The following is a 21,705-nucleotide window of genomic DNA, read 5'->3' as shown; positions in this document are numbered from 1 at the left end:
AAAAACCATCACCCCTGAGACTGGGACCAGCAGGATCTCAGGGACAGGCGGCTGCCAGGGCACACCCCCTGCCCCAAAGCAGCTCTCCCTGGCAATGAGAGGCCAGCAAGGACAAGGGACAGCTGCTCACCTTTGCCCATCACTCGGGTGAACTGCCCGGGCAGGTCACCCTCGGGCAGAGGGGCGCCCCCTGACTCGCCCTCACATCCCGGCAGATGGTGCTGCTGCATCCCGCCCACCGCAGAGTCCTTGCAATCCGAGCCTTGGCTGTCCGAGCCCAGCAGGGAGGAGGAGGAGGGGTGGTGCGAGTCCACGTCCCGGCCGTGCTCCTCCGTGCTCGAGTTTTGGGAAGAATAGGCTTTGATGGGGGTGAGGATCATTTGGTGTAGCTCCTGCAGCGGGACACGCAAATTGCCGCCTTCCAGGATGTCCTGTGAATGAAAGGGGAGAGAAAAGGGTTTGTCTTTGCAAGGACCCCTCCTGTGACCCCTCTGAGAATTCCCAGCTTTGCTCCTGCTGCATTCCACAGCCAACAGACACATTTCATTCATCGAGTCTTTTCCTTGTATCAGGGGACTGTGTCTGATTATCCATGGAGTGCTCAGACCTGAATCCCCAGAGATAAATGTGTCCCCCTCAGACCCGAATCCCCAGAGGTAAATGTGCCCCCCTCAACCACTAGGACCCAAACCCAACAACAATCCACATGGAATGTTTCCACATTCCCACCAGGGAAATGGTAAGTCCATGAAAGTGACTGAGCCTGGGAGATTTCAATGCCCAGAGCAGCAAATAACTTGTTTGCTCCCCAGCAATCCTACAATCCCAACATTTCAGCTCTATTTCACTGGAATTACATTAACATGGCCTCATTTCCCCTTTCCAGCACTGCCTTCAAGCCTGGCTCCCATTAACTGCTCTGCCCCAAAACTGTTTGCCATGGCATCCTCATGCTCTGGGATCATGTCAGAGCCCAGGACCACACTGGGATGCAGGAGCCTGTCCTGTGGCAGCAGTGAGGACATCCCTGTCCACTCTGGGATGGGCTGGGGGAGTGGATGCAGAGGGCACTGAGAGGGTTTCAAGGGGAGCAGGTGGTTTGTGGTCAGACACAGAAGGGGACACCACAAGGAGAATTGATGCTCCCACAGCAAAACCATTCAGCTTGGAGATCCTGGGGCAGATCCCTCCAGGAGGGAGAGAATTTGGGTGCACTCCCAGCCTCACTCCTGATGTGGATCAGGAACTCAATTTTTATGGTCAGATCCTTGTCCCACTGATGGGAAAAAACTGCATTTTATTTTTAATGTAGAACAGCTCGCTGCAGGCTCCTGCACGGTCTGGCTCATGGGACACTCCTTGGAAAAAGGCAACTTTTGGAGTGAATCCTGATGCACTGAAGGAAGGGACACTAAGTGGGCACATGGGATGTGTGCAAGCCCTGAAAGAATTGTTGATTCTAATTCCTGCAGCATTCCCAGCTCACTCTTGGACGTCTCAGCACCATTTCTCTCAAAAATCTGGTGTCAGTCTGCTGGGTCCTATTTTTTTGGGAGAAAATCCTGCCATGCTAACTAACAGAGAGGGGTGGAGCAGCTCTTTCCAAGAAAGCAGCAGTATTTAGCAGCGAGACACTGCCCAAAAAACCATCAAGTCCCACACATGCTCTTGTTTAGCAAAAATTGGATGGGAAGCCTGGAAAACCAGAGACAGCAGCTCACAGGCAAAGCAGGGTCCCAGGAAAGCAGGACAGGGTCACAGTGCCACAGCCCAAAGCCTCCCCTGGAGGGCTCCAAACCAGTCCCTGCCACTTTCCTCCTGTATTTTACAGCATGCCTGGCTGGCTGTGCCAGCTGAGCTGGGCTCCAGCTCCTGCACAGCACCACTCAATCAATCCCAGATTCCCAAATCCCAGTGGAGAAGTGGAGGAAGAGGCTGTGCAATCGCCTGGAAAACACAGAGCTGCAGCCAGCTCCATCCAGCCCTTGGATTTAATAGTTATTATTAATAACGGAGGTAAATATGGCTTTATTAGCTCCTGCCATACTCTGAGCACAAGCCCATATTATAAATAAATAGTGAAGCAGTGAGCTAAGGAAAACACCAATAAATAGCAACACACCACAGAAGTATTTAAAAGCCCCTAGTGGGAGGCTCTGCAAGTTGCTGTTTGAAGATGGTGCAATTAAATATAATATAATACAGCGATAATAAATAGGGAGAGGTTGGGTGAGGAGCTGCTCCCAGCTAGGCTGTGGTGCTGCTACTTCCCCAGAAGCCCATTCTGCAGGGTTTAAGCTTTTGTTGGAAGCAATAAAGAAGTTTCTATTTATTCTCCTTGGAAATTCACAGTGTTGTTCAGGCATTGACGTGGGTGTCTGGTGTTTTATCTGGGGACAGGGTGCCCATATCATGTTCCAGGAAAACCCAAGTCTTTCTGAGCACCCTGGAGTTGGCCAGGGCTACAGGGTACATCCATCCCAGCTGTGGGACGTGTGGGAGATGCATTAGGACCCACTCTGCAAAATATAGCTTTGAGCAATGTGGTCTAGTGGAAAGTGTCTCCCCCACCATGGCAGAGGGTTGGAACTGGATGGTCTTTAAGGTCCCTGCCAGTCCAAACCATTCTGGAATTCTCTGAAATAAAACCTGCATCAGATCCCCACAATATGTGTAAGCAAAGAGTGCTTCACCCCAGAATTAATTCCTGGCTTCTTAAAAAACACAAGAAATACAAAAATGGTTGTGATTACTTACCCCTTCTAGAGATTTGAGCAGGTTTTGTCTTTCTTTTAGCTTTTGGATACTGATGACTATTTTGTGTCTTGCACCTTTGGTAACATTCTGCAAAAACAGGACAGAAGTTGATGTTAACACTTCCACAGGGCAGCTGGCTCAACCCAAACCCTTCCTCTCCTAAACAGAAAGGGCTGCTAGAAATCAATTCTATTTTTGACTGCAGGGATTTGTGGGGGACATAGAAAATCATCCAGAGACTTGCTGAAGAGAGAAATTTCCAGCTAGTCTGTCCCACCCTGGTGCACCTCACACATGGAAAGCAACAGTGTTCCCATTCCACTTTATCCCAAGGATAACCCAGAGGTGAACCTGAAAGCAGTGGGGATTGGAACCAGATGATCTTTAAGGTCACTTCCAACCCCAACCAGCAACATTCTATGATTCTATGACATTTTCAAAGGCAGTCAGCCATCAAAGCCCCACTTTAAGGGAGTTGGTTACTGCAGGTTGCACCCCTGAAATTCCTGAACTTAATCCCAGCTAGGAAAAAAAAAAAAACCCAAGTGCAGCTCCCAGTAATGGGACTTCCATGCTGTGACTCCAGTAAGAACAGGGGGAAAAAGTTTTTTTCAGGTGCAACAACAGATGTTTTCACTCCCCAAGACCCCATTTCCCTTTCTCTACTTCCCAACCAGGGGAAGACACACCAAGGGGCTTTGGGAGCTGTCACCCCCCCAAGTGACGTGGGACATACTTGTGCCTCGAGCTGGCATTCAGTGAGGGCCATCATCTCCTCGTACGTCATCTGGGAGAAGAGGGCGGCGTACTTGTGCAGCCGGAGGCTCTTCAGCCAGGCTGGGACATCTGGAGCACAAAGGCAAGGACAGGAGAGCTCCACTGAATTCATGGAACAGCACAACCATGAGCAACAGCATCAACAGTGACACGAGTGGTGTCCTCATAGACAACTCACTGAGCTTTGGGGATCTTTGGGATGACACAGGGCTGTGGATGTGGATGGGACAAGGAACCAGCCCCTGGATGAGGACAAAGTGCTGTGGGATGTGGATGGGACAAGGAACACGCTCCTGGATGAGGACACAGGGCTGTGGATGGGACAAGGAACCAGCCCCTGGATGAGGCCACAGGGCTGTGGGATGTGGATGGGATAAGGAAGGATGAGGCCACAGGGCTGTGGGATGTGGATGGGACAAGGAATCAGCCCCTTGATAAGGACACAGGGCTGTGGATGCGGATGGGACAAGGAACATGCCCCCCCCTCAATGAGGACACAGGGCTGTGGGATGCGGATGGGACAAGGAAGCAGCCACTGGATGAGGACACATCTCTGAAGTTGGGTTTCTGTGAGAAAGCCTGTAGGAAATAGCCCATGGGGAGCTGGTATTGTGCCTCTGCATGCCAAACTCCTCACTGCTGTTTTCCCAGGAACATGGGAACTGCTGAAGCTCATGGAGTGGCTGAGCTCAGGACAAGCAAAGGGCTGTTTTGTGGATGGCAGACACTGATTTATGGCATGAGAGATGGTGGCATGTGCTGAAAATGGAACCAGCTGCTTAAACAGAACTAGAGAGGTGGGTTTGGGATGGAAAAATGATGTGCCATCAAAGATGGCCCCAGACCCTGCTTCAAAGGGTGACTTGGGACCTCAAATGCACCAACTGAAATGACTTCTTCTTTCCCAGTCGTTACCTGCAGTGTAGCACCTCTATGCCCAGCTGGATGGGTACCCAAAAATACATTTATTCTCATGACATCAACATGGTTTCACCGTGAGGAGGAACCTGGGAGGGGAATCCTTCCTCTGTGTCATTCAAAACCTCCTAGACTCCATGATGGGGTGTCCTCCATGGAGAAGGCAATGTGACAACAAGCAGCTACACAGGGTTTTGCAGGTTTGGGGTCTGTGGGGACACCCCACAAGGGAGGGGGGCCCTGGAGGTGTCTGTGCTGCAGCACAGCACTGGGCCTGTGATGACACTTTTCCTCTGTGAAGGCTTCAAACGCTTTGCCAAATCAAGACCTGCTTTATTTAGTACCTACAACCCAACAGGAGCTCTGCCACTGCCTTCCCAGCTGATGTGCTCTGCTCCCAGCAATACCTTGTCCACAGTCCTTGTCCCCTTCCTGAGCAGTGAAACACTTAGGAGCTCATTCCCACTGCTGGGACATCCATCTCATGGTATGGGTCCAGAAAGTCCCACACTGTTGAGTACCACATGCAAGCCAAGGATTATCCATGACCTTTTCCTGAACCCAAGGCTCATCACTGGAAGGGACAGGGCAGGAGGGACCTTAGTTTGGTTCCCTAAGGCAATCCATACATCTGCCAGAAGTCTCCTGCTGCCTGGGCTGATCCCAAACCCACCTTGCACTCAAGCAGAGGATGCAAACAATCCCAACATGCTGCGTCTTGCTCACACTCTCCAAATCCCAGACACACACCAGGATTCCTGTGTCAATGAAATTCCTCAAGTGCTGCACAGGAGATCAATCCCCACCACACCAAACACGGGGAAAAGCAATTACTGAGCACAGATGGGCTGAAATTCACCGTTTCTCAAAAGTTCTGACATGCAACTGTCCCAAAGTCTGCTACCAGCACCCTCTTAAACTGGTTTCTGTTTGAAATAAATAAAAACCTCTCAACAAAAAGCCCCATTTTCCAGCACAGGCTCAAATCTCAACAACATTTTAACAAAACCCACACCGTTCTAGTGACAGCCCATTAAAGGTCTCCCTGATCCCACGTCCCCATGGGACACCTGCCTTTGGCACACGTCCATGGCAATGGCAAAGCCCACAGGGATACTTCCAGAAGAGAGATACAACTTCATGTAAACATTGAACCCTGCAGGAAATCCATCTGCAACCTTTGCAGAAACAGCTCTTTGCCTTTGCATCAGCCTGTCTGGCTCATGCCTTAATTCTGGGGAGAGTGATGGTCCCAGAGCCCCCTGCCAGCAGAGATGGCAATCCTGGAAGCAGGTTGGGGAGAAGAAGCCATCCCAGGACACAGAAGGTGTGTTGTGTGTGGTGGAGTTTTCCCCCTTCTCACAGGGAAGAGGTAACCAGGAGGTGGAAGGACATGCAAGGTGATTTCATGGACCTTGGAAAGTCAAACTTCCCAATGCTCTCCACGGATGGGTGAACCACCTGCCTGCAGAGCTACTCTTTAATCAGCAATTACCAGGAGCTAATTGCAAAGTCATGGCACGGCTGTCAGGAAATTTAGAAGGAAAATAGCTCACTCTGCCATATTTACACACAGGACACCTTGGATATACTCCCAGCAGAAACCCCCAGCTCTACCCAGACCTTCCTCCTGGTGCACCCCAAGCTGTGCCCCAGGAATCACAGAATCCTGGAATGGTTTGGGTTGGAAGGGACCTTAGAGATTAAATAATTCCAACCCCCTGCCACGGGCAGGAACATGGGAAGGAACAGACAGACAGATGGGCTCCATGGAGAGCCAAGTGTCCATATCTTCCCCTGGAGAAACCAAGAGTTAGGATAAAGCCAAAGGGCATTTTCCCTTCAGCAAAAAAGATAGATGGAAAGAAAAGAAAGGGGAGACTTGAGAACATAAAGGAAAGAAATAGGTGACACTGGGGGAGATAAACTGGTAAGGCAGATGGGGATCTGTCACGGGCTCCTCACATTCCAGATCCCATGGGTCTGGATCCTCCTGGATGCCCCAGAGGGTGTTAAAGAAGGAACCAGCTGACCAGGGGCAGGGGTGACACCAGCCACAAGAGCCTGCAGGCACTGGGGGAGATGTGGCTGCAATTCAGAGAAGGGACTTGGCAACCAGAGCAGCCGGCCTGGATGGAACACGAGGCAGCTCAATAAAAATGCACCGAGTTGTGCGTTTGTGCAGGGACGAGAAACGGCACGATCGGAGTGCAGGGAACGGGCAGTCCTCTCTCTCTTTTTTTTTTTTTTTCAGGAAAGCTGTGGGGATACAATGGGTCATATGCAGCCCATGGCGCTTTGTTATTTGAGGATGATGAGCTACACAGCCACAGGAATGCTGTCTGGAGGCAAACAAGCCTCTGCTCTGCTTCCAAGTCCAGTTTTGGGCAACACACCTTCAATAAAACGCGGACTTTTTGGACAAAAACCTGGCAGAGAGAGGCAGGAACAACCCCAAATTTAGAAAAATTCATCTGGGAAGGCACTGGAATGGTTCAGCTTGAAGAAAACCCAGCTGAGGGGGAAGGACATGGCAGACACAGACACCAGAGGTTGTGAACATCTGTTCTGCACGCCCCTAGACAGGGGGACAAAAGCCTTTTGGCTGAGTCAGCAGTGGGGGAATCATGTTTGGAAGTCTGGGAAGGGACAGCCCGAGGAAGGGTGGACATATCCCAGCTGCACGCAGCAGCAAGGGGATGTGTTACTATGTGGGGGTTATTTAATTGATCATTGCTCGGGGACAGCCTCTGGGTTTTGTGGATTTGGCCACACAGGTTGTTTGCACGGCGCTGGGAAGTTTCTATCCACGCAGATCCCGGAGCTGCAGCTGCAGATAACAGGGAGTCAAGCTCCCCGTGGTCTCCTCCCCAGCTCTTTCTGCAGAAACCTGGAGAAATGTAGTGTTAAACAGCTCCCCGCCCCCGAAACACTTGCTCCCAAAAAAGTTCTGGCCAGACAGACTGCAGGACCCGACCTGCCTCTGTTACATTCCTTGGAACCGTGAGGGGTTTTTCATGCATTTATTTCATGCACATCAAAGCCATCCAGAGCCAAGCCAAACGCAGTCCCACATCACACAGATTAATCCATATCTCAATTTGTCTGTAATTAGACTAAAATCAGACCTCGTGACTGTGAAAAAATACAATTATTTCCCTATTCTGACACACCACTGATTTGTACACAATTGAGCCACTTTGCATTATTGCAAATTGGAGTTGTTTAAATCAGTCTGAGAGCTGCAGGGTCATTTTCAGTCTGTTCCCAGGAACACACAGTCCGTGTGTTTGCCCAGTTTTTATCTATTTATTCCTCCTCAGCCTGAAGTTTGCTCTGCATCTTTGATGGGGTTTATTTCTGCCTTGTTTACCACCAGAACCACGTATGTTTATTGCCAAAATCTCTGTGAAATGCAGGTATAACGGGAAAACCAACCGAAACACACAGGTTAAATTCACTGCAAACAAATACCCCAAGCCAAAACTTCCCCAAATACTTTTTGGGTACCAAACACTGCAATGGTAAATCACACGTGGCTTGCTAAGCTTGCTCTAAGCTATTTCTCACCATCATAAAAAAAGAAAAAAAGAGCACCACTCGCAGCCAAAAGCCACAGGCTATGGAAAAAATCCAGCTTTTTTGGAAAAGCTGGCAGCTCACAGGGTTTTGGGGCAAAAACCAGCCCGCTGGCACCCAAGTGTAAGACGTCAGATCAGGACCAGCTGCTAGTTAAAAGAAAACCCAAGGCATTCCCCTAAACCTAAATTCCTGAGCCAGGAAGAAAACGCCGGGAGGCCCCGTTGGGTCAGGAGGATCCTCGCCCAAAACCGCCATCCCGGAGCCCCACGGCTCTTCCCCTCCTGCCTCTGGGTTCTGGGGTTGTGGGGGGAGCTGGTTTGTCACTCACCTTTCATCCCACTCCCTTCCTCCTGGAATGTGTTACGAGCGGAAGGCTGATCTTCTAAATGTTCACTCCCACCACTTCCCGAAGAGGCTACACTGCTTTGTGGAGACAGGGGGGCATGATCGGAAGGGATGCACTGGGGTCCTCTAGCTCGTAAGTCCTCATGAGACATCCATCCATGTCCTAGAGGTTGGTTTGGCACATTCATGGGTGGGGTAAGGGACACAGAGCGTTTCAAAGGGCTGTGGTGTGTCTGGCCTGAGAGAACTGAAAAAAAAATAAAATCAAAGAGGTTATTCCCCCCTCGCGGCCCGGGATGCAGCAGAGTCCCCCGAAAAAAAAAAAAAAATTATAATCATCAAATGAAATTATAAAATGTGTGGTGGTGGTGGTCGGCCATGGTGCCTCGCTGATGGCTTTGCAGCAGCCCTGAGCCCTACCCTGAGCTCTCTGATTTGCCTCCTGGGAAGCAAAAAGGATAGGAGTACCTGCAAGGAGATGGGGTCACACGAGCTACCTTGGGCTGCTCAAGGAAAGGTGTTGTATGGATTCCATTTCTAGGGAAAAAACATCAGTTGAGCAGTTCCAGAGTGTAAAATCCCCAGGATGGGGATGTCCCCACAGAGATCCAAGGGAAGCATCTCTGTCTCTCCCTTTGGTTTAGGACCTGGCTTGTACCCCGAAGCAGGAGCACTTAAACAGCTCCCAAAATCATTGCAAGGGTACTTCTCATGCATAGGAATGTCTCAACCTTGTTGAGTCCTACTAAAATCACAGGATCACGGGATGGTTTGCATTGGAAGGGACCTTACAGATCTCATTCCAAACCCCTGCCACGAGCAGGGACACCTACCACTAGACCAGGTTGCTCCAAGCCCTGTCCAACCTGCCCTTAAACACTTCCAAGGACTATCTCTTTTTTAAGCACTGAAAGAAGTATTAAAAGATTGTTCAGTTTGCTTAACAAAATTCATATTCCATCACTCAGAGTCACTAAACTACTGGTTTAACCATAAACACAGTGTATGTAATTTAACATACAGATTTAGGATCCAAACCAAGGAAAATTTCCCTGCTCCAGGAAAATCTGAGGGCAGAGGGGTTAGAATGACCTTTCAGCCTACAAGGAACAAAAGAAAAAAAACTTTTCAATTTTTCTTTCCAAACCAAATTTTTAAACTGTACAAAACCTGGGGGAAATTCATTGTTCTCAAGGCTTTTCTATCTAAAGCACCAAAGCCCTAAAGCTCCTTAATCCCCTTTTTTCACATTTACAGCAGTTCACCAAAACCACTCAGACTCCTGTCCATGTTATTATTTAATATAAATGAGTCTTGGTGGAAAACCCCCAGCCAGGTGCACTGTGCTGCAAAGGTTAAGCCAGGCTTAATTCCCAGCTCAAGCCTGGGGGAAAACCCACCATCAAAGCCATCTTGCTGACCAGGAGCGGGATGAAAATGAGGCAATAGTGGGGTTACAAAAGGAGCAGAGAGAGAGAGAAACACCAGAGCAGCACATTTGCATTTATTAACCACCTGCAAAAAGCAGCTGGTACCACAGGCAGCTGCTGGATGAGGCCAAAAAACCTGTGGATTTGTGTAATGTTTAAATAATTCCTACTTCTGAAAGGGTTTTCTTGTGCCAACACGTAACACTGACACCACGCTCTGCAGGGAAGCACTGGGGTGGCTTATGGGGAAGAATTTGTTCCTTTCCCATTCAAAAACTATATAAACATCTTCCAGAAGTCTCTTGGCAGAAAAGGATGTCAATGAGATCCTGAGATTGCTTCCAGAGCAGTGTTATGCTTCCCAAATCTGTGATGTGATGCATCCGGATGGGGAAACAGACAGATTTCAGAAGGTCTTGGCCAAGCTTTTTCAACTCTTGGCTTTGCAATTGTACCCCCAAAACAGCATCTGTAGATGCCACATCACCCTCCCAGGAGAAAAATATATTTAGGATTCAAAATCTCCAAACTACAGGGGGAATTACAGGGGAAAAAATGGATAAATTGGTTAAAATGCATCACCAGGGCTGAGCATTGGCTCTGCACCACCCAGAGCCTTTCTGTGCCTGCTGCCCCCAGCCATGGTCACTCTGCCCTGGGGAGAGAATCCACCCGGAATTTTTCGTAGGAAAATCTCTGGTTTAGGAAATATTTGTGCCCCTTAGATGAAGGAGAGATGCAGGAGGAGAAATGACAAGGAGGACTGATGTTAATTTCCCCTTTCCAGGAGGCGAAGGGCTGCTCTGCTAATCCAGCTCTTACAGGGTGTGTGCAGACACTGGTACCCAGCAGTGCTTACAGCACCCTCTCCCCACTAAAACCCTGCACACAAGAGAGTATTTTTGGCCTAAATCCAGCTCAGATTCCTTCACGAGCAGCAATACCCCTGCAAACTGCTGCTCTTCCATCTTCATTTTATGTCCCCTAATTAGAAGTCGGTGTCGGCTGAAGGAGAAATAATGAACTCCAAAGGATGGCCAGGGACAATTAGAAACCATCCAGTGCACCAGATAAAAATCAGTTCCACTTCTTTCCCTGAGATAACACAACACTGGATCCAACAGAACACATTTTGCTAAGCCCAAATTGTTACTGAACTGTGAGTCAGTTCACACAATCCCCTGAGATGCAGCAGGGATAATCCCTCTACAAAGGATGCTGCAAGTCCCCAGCTCTTTGAAACCACCCCAGCTGCTCTGGAGACCAGACTGAGATGATTTAAGGGCTCTTAGCACTGGCCTAACTTTAGGGTTTGCTTTCTGGCTGTAACAGACATTGGTGATAATGTGATTTCTTGCAAACTCTCTTACCCATTTCCATCAGCCCTAAAAATGCTGAGAATCCTGGGATGACACCACTCTTTTACTTTCCAGGGGATAATAAATGCCCATATTTATTATATTTATTAATAATATTTATTAATGATGCTTCTCGTGGTCACACCCTCAGTTTTTTGAAATAAGAGGATGTAGCTAATTATTTCCAAAGCATCTGTTTATTGTAGGTCCTGACCTGAATTTGACCATTCTGTGTAGTTTTGGATGGTCCAAGGTGAATCCAGGGTTGCTCCTGGCTAATAAATGGTCCAGGTGGGTTTTAACTTCAGCAGAAGAAAACCAAGTGTGACTTTATCACCTTACACTTAATCCTCCTTTTCTTTTACTACAAAAATATTAAGCTTTAATTTAAAAAGGAAATCAAAAAATGTTATTCTGGGTCAAGATAAGCTCCCAGAAGGTGGGTGGGAATGGCTGCGTCTCTGAATGCTGTGAGCTGGGCAAATGAAGAGGGGAAACCACAGCTCCAAAGGGCATCCCATGCTGGCACACAGATCCTTTACATTTTATAAGAGTGCCTCACTTCTGGTTTAGACATATTTTCCTGCCCTTTAGGTGCTGCAAGACTCTACAGGAGGCAGCTGCTGACCACGCTGGGAACATCCCTGTGGGACCCTCCCCAGGCAAATCCAGATTTATCTCAGACCAAACCCTTGCTGGGCTGGCAGGCACCACAACACACTTATAGAAACTCTGAGGCAGCAAGTGCTCTCACCCCCTGAAGCCCTTGGGTTTGGGATTTTTTTTTTCTCCCCCTCTCTTCCCTTTTGAAGTGGTGCCTATTTTGGGAGGCAAGGACTGATTTCAAGAGGGTTTTTGTTCGCTGAGGACCATGTGGAACAGCGTCAGACATTTGTGTTGTGGTTTCTCAGGGTTTTGGGCCAACTTTTTTCAGGCTGAGAAGGGAAAAGCCACCCATTCCTGTAATTAGAGCTGAGGAATTGCAGGCAGACCTTCCTCCACACAGCGTGGGATGGCTGACAAGGTGCTCACTCTCTCTTTGCCCTTCATGAAATTTGGCTTAGAGTGCTGCAAAAATCCTTGAGAAGACACACAAGTGAGACTTTCCAGTGAGAACCAAACCCACCACTGGGAGTATTCAGAATGTCTCCAATCCCCACCATGCCCCTGACAGCCAAAGGAGCAGCACAGGGTCCATACATCAGGTTACAATTCCAAATATCCTCCCTGTGCTTGCAGAAAGGAAAAAGCACTGCAAGGTGCATATTGAACTCTTTGGGACCTGCTTTTGTTTGGATTTTTTTAATCTAAAAATGGCACTTCTTGGCCACAAAGCTGTTTATGGTGTGTCCTCAGGCAGCATCTGATCACATACAGCTCCTTTCCTGGTCTTCTGGTACCTGCAACAGCAGCCTGACCCCAAAAACTGGGGATGTTTTTAATCCACACAAGGTTTTGTGCAGCCTGGAAGCTCCCCCACAGAGAGGGGAAACAAAGCAAACCCCAAGTTCAACTCAGTCCTCCCCTCTGCCTCCTCCTTGCTATCCCAGTCACGACACATCCTCTCCTCCAGGAAGGCTTCCCCGTGCTGGCACACCAATGCCCAGGGAATTTCCAGAGTTTCTTTGCCGAGAACCCTTGGAAAGAGCTGCCAGTGGGTGACACTGCCCAGCTGGCACCCAGCCTCCTTCCTGGGCACCTCATTCACCCGCTCCCCACGCTGCCCCAGGCAGCTCCAGCACGGCCAGGGCAGAACCTGAGGGAACATTTTTCAGCTTAACATCCCCTAACCCTTGGAGCCTCTTCTTTGTGGCTTTATTTTTCCTTTAATCTCTCTGTGTTCTGTGGCTGTGACTTTATCCATGTCCTGGCCTCTGAACCATGGGATGATATAACCCATGAAGGTGTGAAATTCAGAGTCCTAAATGCAAGAAGGGACTGGGTATAAGGGAATTAGTGGTATTAGGGAATTAGTGGTATTAACCCCTGCATCAGGAAAAAAAAAACCCTACAAGCAGAGTGCTGCCTTGAGCAGAGAAATAGGAAGAAGCACAGGCTGCAGAAAAGACTGTCAAGCGAACCTCTTTTAAGAAATGGTGTTTTTAAACACAATTTCCTGTTCAAGAAACTGGACAGAGAAACAATAACCTGTTTGTTGCTGCTCCCCCTGAGCAGTGCACACGAGGCCCCATCCAGGCACAGCGGGGAAGGAACCCTCACAGGGGTTTGAAATTCCCTGCATGGCACAAACACACGTGGAGCTGCTGTCTGGCTCCAGCAGGAACTGCTGTGGCTGTTATTTACTCATTTGTGTGGCAGCAGGAGCGGGGCTGCATCTAAAGATGTGTAAATTCAGACCTTGGTGGCTCCAGCAATCCGACGGGATGTGTTTCTGGAAGGAAGCCCAGCTTGTCTCACCAAGCAGCAGGAGCTCAGGAGCTGCTTTCAAGCTCCTTCATGGAATCCTGGGATGGTTTGGGTTGGGATGGACTTTAAAGAACATCCAGTTCCACCCTTGCCATGGTAGGGACACCTTCCATTATCCCAGGGTGATCCAAGCCCTGTCCAACCTGGCCTGGAACACTTCCAGGGATCCAGGGGCAGCCACAGCTTCTCTGGGCAATCTGTGCCAGGGCCTCCCCACCCTCACAGCTAAGAATTTCTTCTTAAAATTAATCTAAACCTCACCTCTTTTAACTAAAAACTTTTCCCTTTTGCCCTATCACTATCAGCCCACATAAGAAGTCCCTTCTCCTCTTTTTTATGAGCCCCGTCTAAGTACTGAAATGTCCTTGCTTCCCACTAGAACATCCAGTAAGGTGGGAGCATGACAGAAGAGATGTGAATCCAACCAGGATTTAACTCACAGACAAAAGAATGCATGGAATGGTGACTCAGGGAGTTGGGAGTGGGTGGGGATGGAGGATTAGGGGTATGTTGCAAGGAGGTGCTGCCCTAAACCACGAGTCTCTTGGGGTAAACACAATGCCCCAATGTCCAGGCCAATAAATGCATTTTTTTCTTCTAAATCTATACACAAACCACAGAAAATCAGTGTTTGTCCCTGGGGAGTCCTGGTCCATTAATATCAAACGCTGCTGTGCTGAACCAAGCCTCCCTAATTATCCCAGAAAATAGCTTTTGCTATGGGCTCCTGGGAGAAATTCCTCCCCTGCTCACGAATGAAGCCAGATAAACAGCACTGGGATGTAGAAACTCTCCTTCCCAAAGTCCTTCTCCACCCAAAAGGGACATCTAAGAACATTTCCTTTTCTCAAGCAGCAGCCAGGGCTCCCCACTGCCTCAATCCCTAATCTGAGGAGCATCTCCCTGCTGAGACTTCCAACAGCATCAGCTTCCACCACACATTACTCCAGAAACCTCTCCACCACTTACAACCATTTCAGGAGGTCAACCTGGAGGATGTGCATCCTTTACACAGCAATGTGCAACCTATGGAAAACCAGGAGTGAGAAACAAAGGGCCTTGAACCAGTCAGGGGACAGAGGTGAATGTGAAACCTCTGGAATTGCCCCAAGAAACTGGGATCCAATAATCCCTAGAGTCATTAAAGAGCTGTGGAGTGAGAGCAGGGAGGCAGAGCGTCTTCAGCAGTGACAAAATGCATGAGAAGAACAAGTGTCTTATGTGATGTACACCCCACAGTCATCACCCAGACTGAAACAGACCTGCAGCCTTTTCCATCCTTGCCAACTCATTCTGGATTTTCTCCTCCCTTAGCTCTTTTTAGCCACTTTCACTCATTCAAAAAAGCCACCTAGTCCCCCTCTCTTGTAGGCACCATGGCACAAATTCTGCAAGACAAACTCCTCAGTGTTTCAATCTTCCTCTGGCCTCCAACTCTTGGGAACTCACACACCCCATCCCGAGCACCTTCCCCTTCCATCTGGGCTGGCCATGTCTTATTCCTTCTCCTCTTTCTCTTTCAGAAGCTTAAAATCTTACCAGCTCCAGGAGAAAAGAGAAGCCTGCTGGGTCTCTGAGGCCACCAAGGGGCAAATGCAGAATCCAGTTCCTCATATGAGAAGATGCAGAAGATGGTGCCCATCAGGGACACCTCATGACAGGGGGAATGGATTCTCACTGACAGAGGGCAGAGTCAAACTGGATATTGGGAAGAAATTCTTCCCTGTGAGGGTGGTGAGGCCCTGGCACAGGGTGCCCAGAGAAGCTGTGACTGCCTCTGGATCCCTGGAAGTGTCCCAGTCTAGGCTGGACAGGGCTTGGAGCAACCTGGGATAGTGGAAGGTGTCCCTGCCCACGGGAGGGAGTGAAACTGGATGTTCTTTAAAGTCCATCCCAACACAAACCAGCCTGGAATTCTAAAATTCTATGACTCCCAAACCCTGAGCCCTGCAATGCTCCCCCAACAATCCCCAGCAGCAACGGGACAGCCACGGCTGGTGTCATAAACCAAAGTATTAATTCTTTCCCTACTGTTACTGCTCCAAATTAACTCAGCTCAGCTTTCCACCTCCTCTACATACCGACAGCAGATGCATCCTAAAAATCTGCCTTCATCATCCTCCAAAACATTCCTGATTGCTCAGATATTGCCTCGCACTCGAGTTATGACACAGATCCCTGCGCCAGCTAACACGAGACCGCATTGCTCAGCAAACAGGGGGGACTGTGGTTACAAGAAAACATCAAATGCAGAACAGCCAGCCCGAAATAAAATTGCATAACGGATGGGAACAGCAAAACTTGAGGGAAAAATAAAACAAAAATTAAAAAAAACACCCAAAAAACAAACCAGCTTCAAGGCTGCCAAAACTGAGCCATTGATTACAGCGCATTTGATCCATTTGCATGCAGAGAGCTTTGCTTTGGAGCCGAGATGGAAACAGTCTTAATATAGCTGGAGAGAAAATATCCTCCTTGCACTCTCCTAACTGCACTTTGATAGGAAGCAGCCACAGAGCAGATGGTGCCTATATATAATCACCAGACCTATTATCCCAGCCTCTTTTAGTAATTTGAAGGATGTGATAACCACAAGGAGAGCAGCAAATATTCCCCCTCCCTCCCTTCCCCTGCTAATTAAAATATCCAAAAAAAAAAAAAAGAGAAAAAAGAAAAAAAAGAGAAAAAAAAAAAAAGAAAAAAAAAGGGGGAGGAAGCTATAATTATAGTAACGAATAAAAGAATTTCCAAATGAAGTAAATAACTATTTTGTGCACTGCTCCTTTAAACCAGAAGTCAGAAGTTAATTAAACAGCAGCGTGTTACTGAGTCAGGAGAACACAGCAAGTCTCAGTGCAGTGGGGAAGGAGACTGGAGACACTCCAGATGCATCCAAACCACAGCATTCCCATCCCTGCTCTGTGCCCTCCTGCCACTTCTCTGCAGATGCTGTGTGATGGTGAGGGGAAGGAGAGCTCATCTCTTTCCATGGATTGCATGGTTGCATGGATTCAATGGATGAGCAACAGGAAGGGGGTTCTCTCCAGGGGTTTCTTGCTGCATGGAGATGCTCAGGAAAACATCACAAATGTGATTTTAGTGATGCTTTGAGAGAAGGCTGGGGAATGGTGGTGTTGGGATACAGTCATGGAGAAGCAAGAAAGGTTTGAGGGGGGAATTACTCATAAGGCCCTTAACAGATGTAAGTTAATAGTGGAGGTGCTGGGGAACATCCTGGCTCCCAGATGGAGCCCTCAGTCCCCTGCTGATGGCTCCAGGAGTGATACAAAGTGCAGACAGGAACCCAAGGTGATGGGAAAAGCAAAGCTTCCCTTGGGACAGCACCAAGTTCCCATGCACAGAGTGACAACGGCTTGCTGTGGTCTGTGCCTGTATCCAACAGGCACCAGGGCAGCTGGAAAAACACACCCAGGTCTGGGAGAGTCCATCCATCAACAAAACCTCCCAGAGACAGGAGACTGCCAAGGGGTCTGAGAGAATTACTGGGGCTGTCTGACTTTGCTCCACAACCCAGAGAGCATCAATCAGCTGCCCTGGTGGCTTCTGTGCCACTTCCAGGTCACAGGGGCTATTCACTGGTGACAGGAATCCCAGGGACTGTAGGATACACACAAAACCATTGCTGCTGCTTCCTAACATCCATCCCTGGGACACCCAGACTGCTGTCAGGAATCAGAGGTGGAAGCTTCCATTTCCCCTCACCCCAACTCACACGTCAAGGGACAAGCAACACACCAAGAGCAAACCCAAGGCAGGCATTCCCTGCCCTGAGCGCCTACAGTCACTGATTGCACTGGGATTTCACAAGCTGAGAGGGTGGGAACATCCCTGGGTGCTGCTGGAATAGAGATTCCCAAATTAGGTGGCCTCGTTCCAGGCAGGAAGCTGCAGAGCCGTCGCTCCGTGAGCAGGGTATGTGAATTTGGGAGCAGTGCTCTGCAAGAGCACAGAATCACAGAAGATGTACAGTTGAAAAGGACCCATAAGGATTATTGAATCCAGGTCCTGGCCATGCACAGGACATCCCAAGAATCCCATCCTGTGCCTGAGAGTGTTCAAACACTTCTTGACCTCTGTCAGGCCTGGGGCTGTGATCACTTTCCTGGGAAGCCTATTCCAGTGCCCAGCCACCCTCTGGGGGAACAACCTTTTCCTGATATCCAACCTAAACCTCCCCTGACACAGCTTCACACTGTTTTCATGTGTGAGTACAGACCAAACCTTGCATAAAGAAGGTCTGGATGAATGAACTGTGTGATCCCAGAGGAAACATGTGTGACATGCCCACTTTGGGGACAGCCATATGTCTCTGGCTGGCACCTTCTCCTCCTCCCCACCCATGCAGGCCAACCACCAGCTGCTCCATGGCTTACCCAACACAGGGCAGTTTGCAAGGGCAGCCCAGAGCACAGGGATTGTTGAAGTGCCTGGAAGCACCATTTGGTGTCAGAAGGGCTGGTTTAGGAGCACTCACATATGTCTGTACCAACCACACATGGTTATGAGCCACCCATGGTATCATCACCTGGTGCAAGCCACTGCTGAGCCCAGCCTCAAGGTCTGCTCTCCTCTTTCCTTTTGGAGACCCTTCTGCCTTTTGGTGACATCTCTGCCACCTCCAAGCATCACTGCTGATGAGGGGTCAAGCAGAGCCACAAGATCTATCCCGCTGCCCATGTGAAAATCCACTTGCCAGAGCACACCCATAGGAAACATGTTCCCTTTGCTTCCTACTCACTCTGCTTGCCAAGCAGGGATCCCTCTCTTGCTCCACACCCTGCTACAGCAGGATCAGCACATCCCAAAAGCTGTAGGCTGCACATATGCCCCGTGTTGTCACTCATTCCCAAGTGAGAGCAGAGCGGGCACGGCAGCGAGGACCCTGCTCTGTCTCTGTGCTGTCTGATGCCTCAGGTAACATCAGCTCTGCCTTGCTAACCCCATTCCCCCAGAGCCATCTGCATCCTTCCCAGGGCTATCCATACCCTCCCTGAGCCACCCATATTCCCCCAGAGCCATCCACATCCTGTCAGAGGCATTGGAATTCCTCTTGAGCCATCCACATTTCCCCAGAGCCATCCACATCCCCCAGGGCCACCTGCATGTCCTGAGAGCCAACAGCTGCTGGTAAAGAACTCCTGCCCCATGGCTGCAAGGATGGGCATCCCTATAAGCAAAGCTACCTGTGGTCTACAAGTCCTGAATGAACAGAACAGGAGAATCAGCCTTCCAGATATCCTGAGCTGGGTGCTCTTCAGTGGTGGATGAGTTACTCTAAGTCACCCTGTGAATCTGTCACTTCTTCCCTTCCAGTGCAGGTTATGATGTTTGGAAGGCAACAGATAAACTTGGCTGATGAATTTGGGTGTCAGTTTAGAAACCCTGTGGAAATGACTCAAGGTGGGACCTCAGCATCACATGGACCTTTGTCACTCAGCCAAAAACACAGTGGGAAAAGGGATTCTTTGGGAGCAAAGAAGTGAAGGGAATGTGCCAAACAGGCTTAAAGGAAGATCCAAAGGAGCAGAGGCTGCTAACCTGAAGTTCCAAGGTTAGAACAGGAAAGACACTGGCTATAAAACACACTCAAGAGTAGTAACAGATCTTTCCCAGCATTGCTGACACCTCAAAAGGACATTGCTCTTGTTCTCCAACCCCAGTGCTTGATGAGCTCCAGGATGAGGTGGGTGACCACTCATCTCTCTGGCTGAGTGATGGTCTGCAGAGCATCTGTGCCTCCCAGGGATAAAGAGCTTTGAATTTACAGAGGGGACAGAAAATCTGCATCTGTTGTTCAGTGCTGGAGTAGAAGATCACACATGGACTTGATGATCTTAAAGGTCTTTCCCAACCTATGGTTGCAAGATTCTGTGTTGTTCTCACTCACAGTCCTGTTTGCTGCTGTATTGATGTACATAGATTTCAGCAAACTCTGCTCACACTTGCTCTTCTCATAGAACCATTCTGATTTCAAGCTACAAGATTAGCAAGATTTTGTAGCACTGGGAACCTGACAAAGTGTGAGACTTCTGGAAGTGTTCCCTGCCCCTTGTGTGTGACACTAGAGGGCATGAGCAAGACAACAAATGCCCTTGTCTGCCACCACTGAGAAGCTCAAGCGTAATAAAGGCCAACGAGCTTTTCTCAGCCCATCAGTCAGAGGGAAGAAAAGCAGACATGAGAGGTGTCCCCAGCTGGCAGGATGAGTGCCAGAGTGCCAAGTCTCAACAAGGCCAACTGAGGAACAATTTTCTGAAGGAAATTCCAAAAGCTGATCCACCCCCGGCAAGAACAGGACATTTGTTTGCTTCACTGCTGTAACCTCACTAAGGCTTTTTCATTTTCTCATGACATGTTTTGCTAAGTCTGCATGGGAGGAAATGTGTGAGGCAAACACAGGCTGAGGACACACAATGCCCTCCCTTCAGGTGCTGCTGAAATCTACACAGAGGACAACAACTTTCATCAACTCCCCATCAACCCCACAGAGATCAGGGTGGTCCTGTGGGTTAAAACATGCAGTAATCCCATTACCCAGCTCAGTCTGGGTACTGGATATGGCAACAGGGCTGTCTCCAGTGGCAGGCAGTGAGCTGCTGCACAGCAGGGTAGGGGAGGAAGAGTCAGAAAACCCACACTCTGTTCATGGCAAGTGCTTTCTTGGTGTTGTTTGTTCCACCTCAATCCTCTGATGACTCGGGGAGAGCTCCAGCATGTTCATCTGCCCTCTCACTGGGAATTCCATAACTGGAGAAAATGTTGGCAAAACCCTGCTCAGCCATGTCACACACACATGTCCTGACACACAGTCCAGCAGCTGCAGATCTGCCTGTAGGGCAGGATCACAGAAACACAGAATTGTTTGGGTTGGAAGGGACCTTAGAGATCATCTAATACAATCCCTTGGCATGGGCAGGGACACCTTCCACTATCCCAGCTTGCTCCAAGTCCTGCCCAACCTGGCCTTGGACACTTCCAGGGATGGAGCAGCCACAGCTTCTCTGGGCAGCCAGTGCCTCATCATCCTCACAGGGAAGAATTTCTTCCCAATATCCAGTTTAACCCTACCCTCTGTCAGTTTGAATCTGGGCTGGGGTGCATGGAAGAAAGAACCCTGATTTACTTCTCTTCAACTCTAGGATAAGCTGGAGATTTTTGTTTTTCAGGACAAGAAATCTGTACAGGTGAGTATTTCTCCTTCTGCCTTGTTCTGCTTGCTCTCCTTCTCCTTCTCCTTGTAGACAAACACCACCAGTTTTCTGGCAGAGACTCCCATGGGAAGGGTGTAGCAGGCCTGAGCACCCAGCATCTCTCCCATTTGTGCAGGAGAGGAAGGGTGGCTCCAGACTGGCAAAAGCTTTGCTGGCCCAAGGATCTCCCTGTTCCCTCTGAGGGGAACCCAGGCAGTGCAATGACACTGAAACACCAAAGAGTGCAACATCCCTCCAGTATAAACAGAGTGCCAACTCCTGGGATTCCTGCTCTATGGGATATTCCCTGGTCCTGACTGATTCTATCCCTCAGTGACCCGTGACTTTATGGTCCAAATAAATCCATGGTATCTGCAATCCTCCTTCTCAGCAGAGCTAGTGACAGTCTCTCCTTTGCCTCTGCACAGATTCCCTTCCAAGAGGGTGGAAAACACAGGGCTAAGCTGTGCTTCCACTGGATAACAAATCCTGTCATGCCATCAGACTGTGCTCGGGTGGAGCCAGTTACAGGGGTAGGGAAGGAGCTGGAGCCCCCACACAAGGAACTGTTGGCAGCTTTGAAAACAAGCTGCTTTCCTCTGTCCTTTCAGATTTTCCAGGCTGTGTCTCCATCACAAAGGCGTTGTGCAACCCCAACATTTTGCAACAGCTGACTGGCCTGGCCACAGAGCCAGGACTCCAGGCTTCACCCTATCCCCCACGCCAGAGCAGCTCCAGCCTCCTCCTGCCTGTGCTCCCGAGCCCAGGCCAAGGCTGTCTGCATTCCCACCATGCTAAAGCTTGGTTTAAAGTTGCATCTCGAGCTTTGCAGGAATTGCTGATGCAGTGGATGGGAAGGAGCATATGAACATCACAGTATCCCAGAATGATTTGGGTTGG

The 21,705-nt window shown here is 49.2% G+C and overlaps 1 protein-coding gene across 3 annotated transcripts in view; it reads right to left on the bottom strand.

The window, feature by feature from the left end:
* SAMD4A (sterile alpha motif domain containing 4A) overlaps positions 1-21,705 on the bottom strand; it is a 94,746-nt gene that overhangs the window by 10,612 nt on the left and 62,429 nt on the right. For all 3 annotated transcript variants that reach the window (XR_014590353.1, XM_083863186.1, XM_083863185.1), the window contains exons 4-7: positions 8,363-8,626; positions 3,494-3,603; positions 2,758-2,844; positions 131-431 (exon numbers count right to left, since the gene is read on the bottom strand). Coding sequence is in view for 2 of the 3 variants with exons in the window: in XM_083863186.1 (XP_083719312.1) it covers positions 131-431; positions 2,758-2,844; positions 3,494-3,603; positions 8,363-8,626 (762 nt within the window). In the remaining variant the exon portion in view is untranslated. The remainder of the gene's footprint in view (positions 1-130; positions 432-2,757; positions 2,845-3,493; positions 3,604-8,362; positions 8,627-21,705) is intronic.

Source organism: Zosterops lateralis (assembly GCF_965231275.1).
Source record: "Zosterops lateralis genome assembly, chromosome: 6".
NCBI classification, from domain to species: domain Eukaryota; kingdom Metazoa; phylum Chordata; class Aves; order Passeriformes; family Zosteropidae; genus Zosterops; species Zosterops lateralis.
This window is presented reverse-complemented; position numbering and strand designations above follow the sequence as displayed.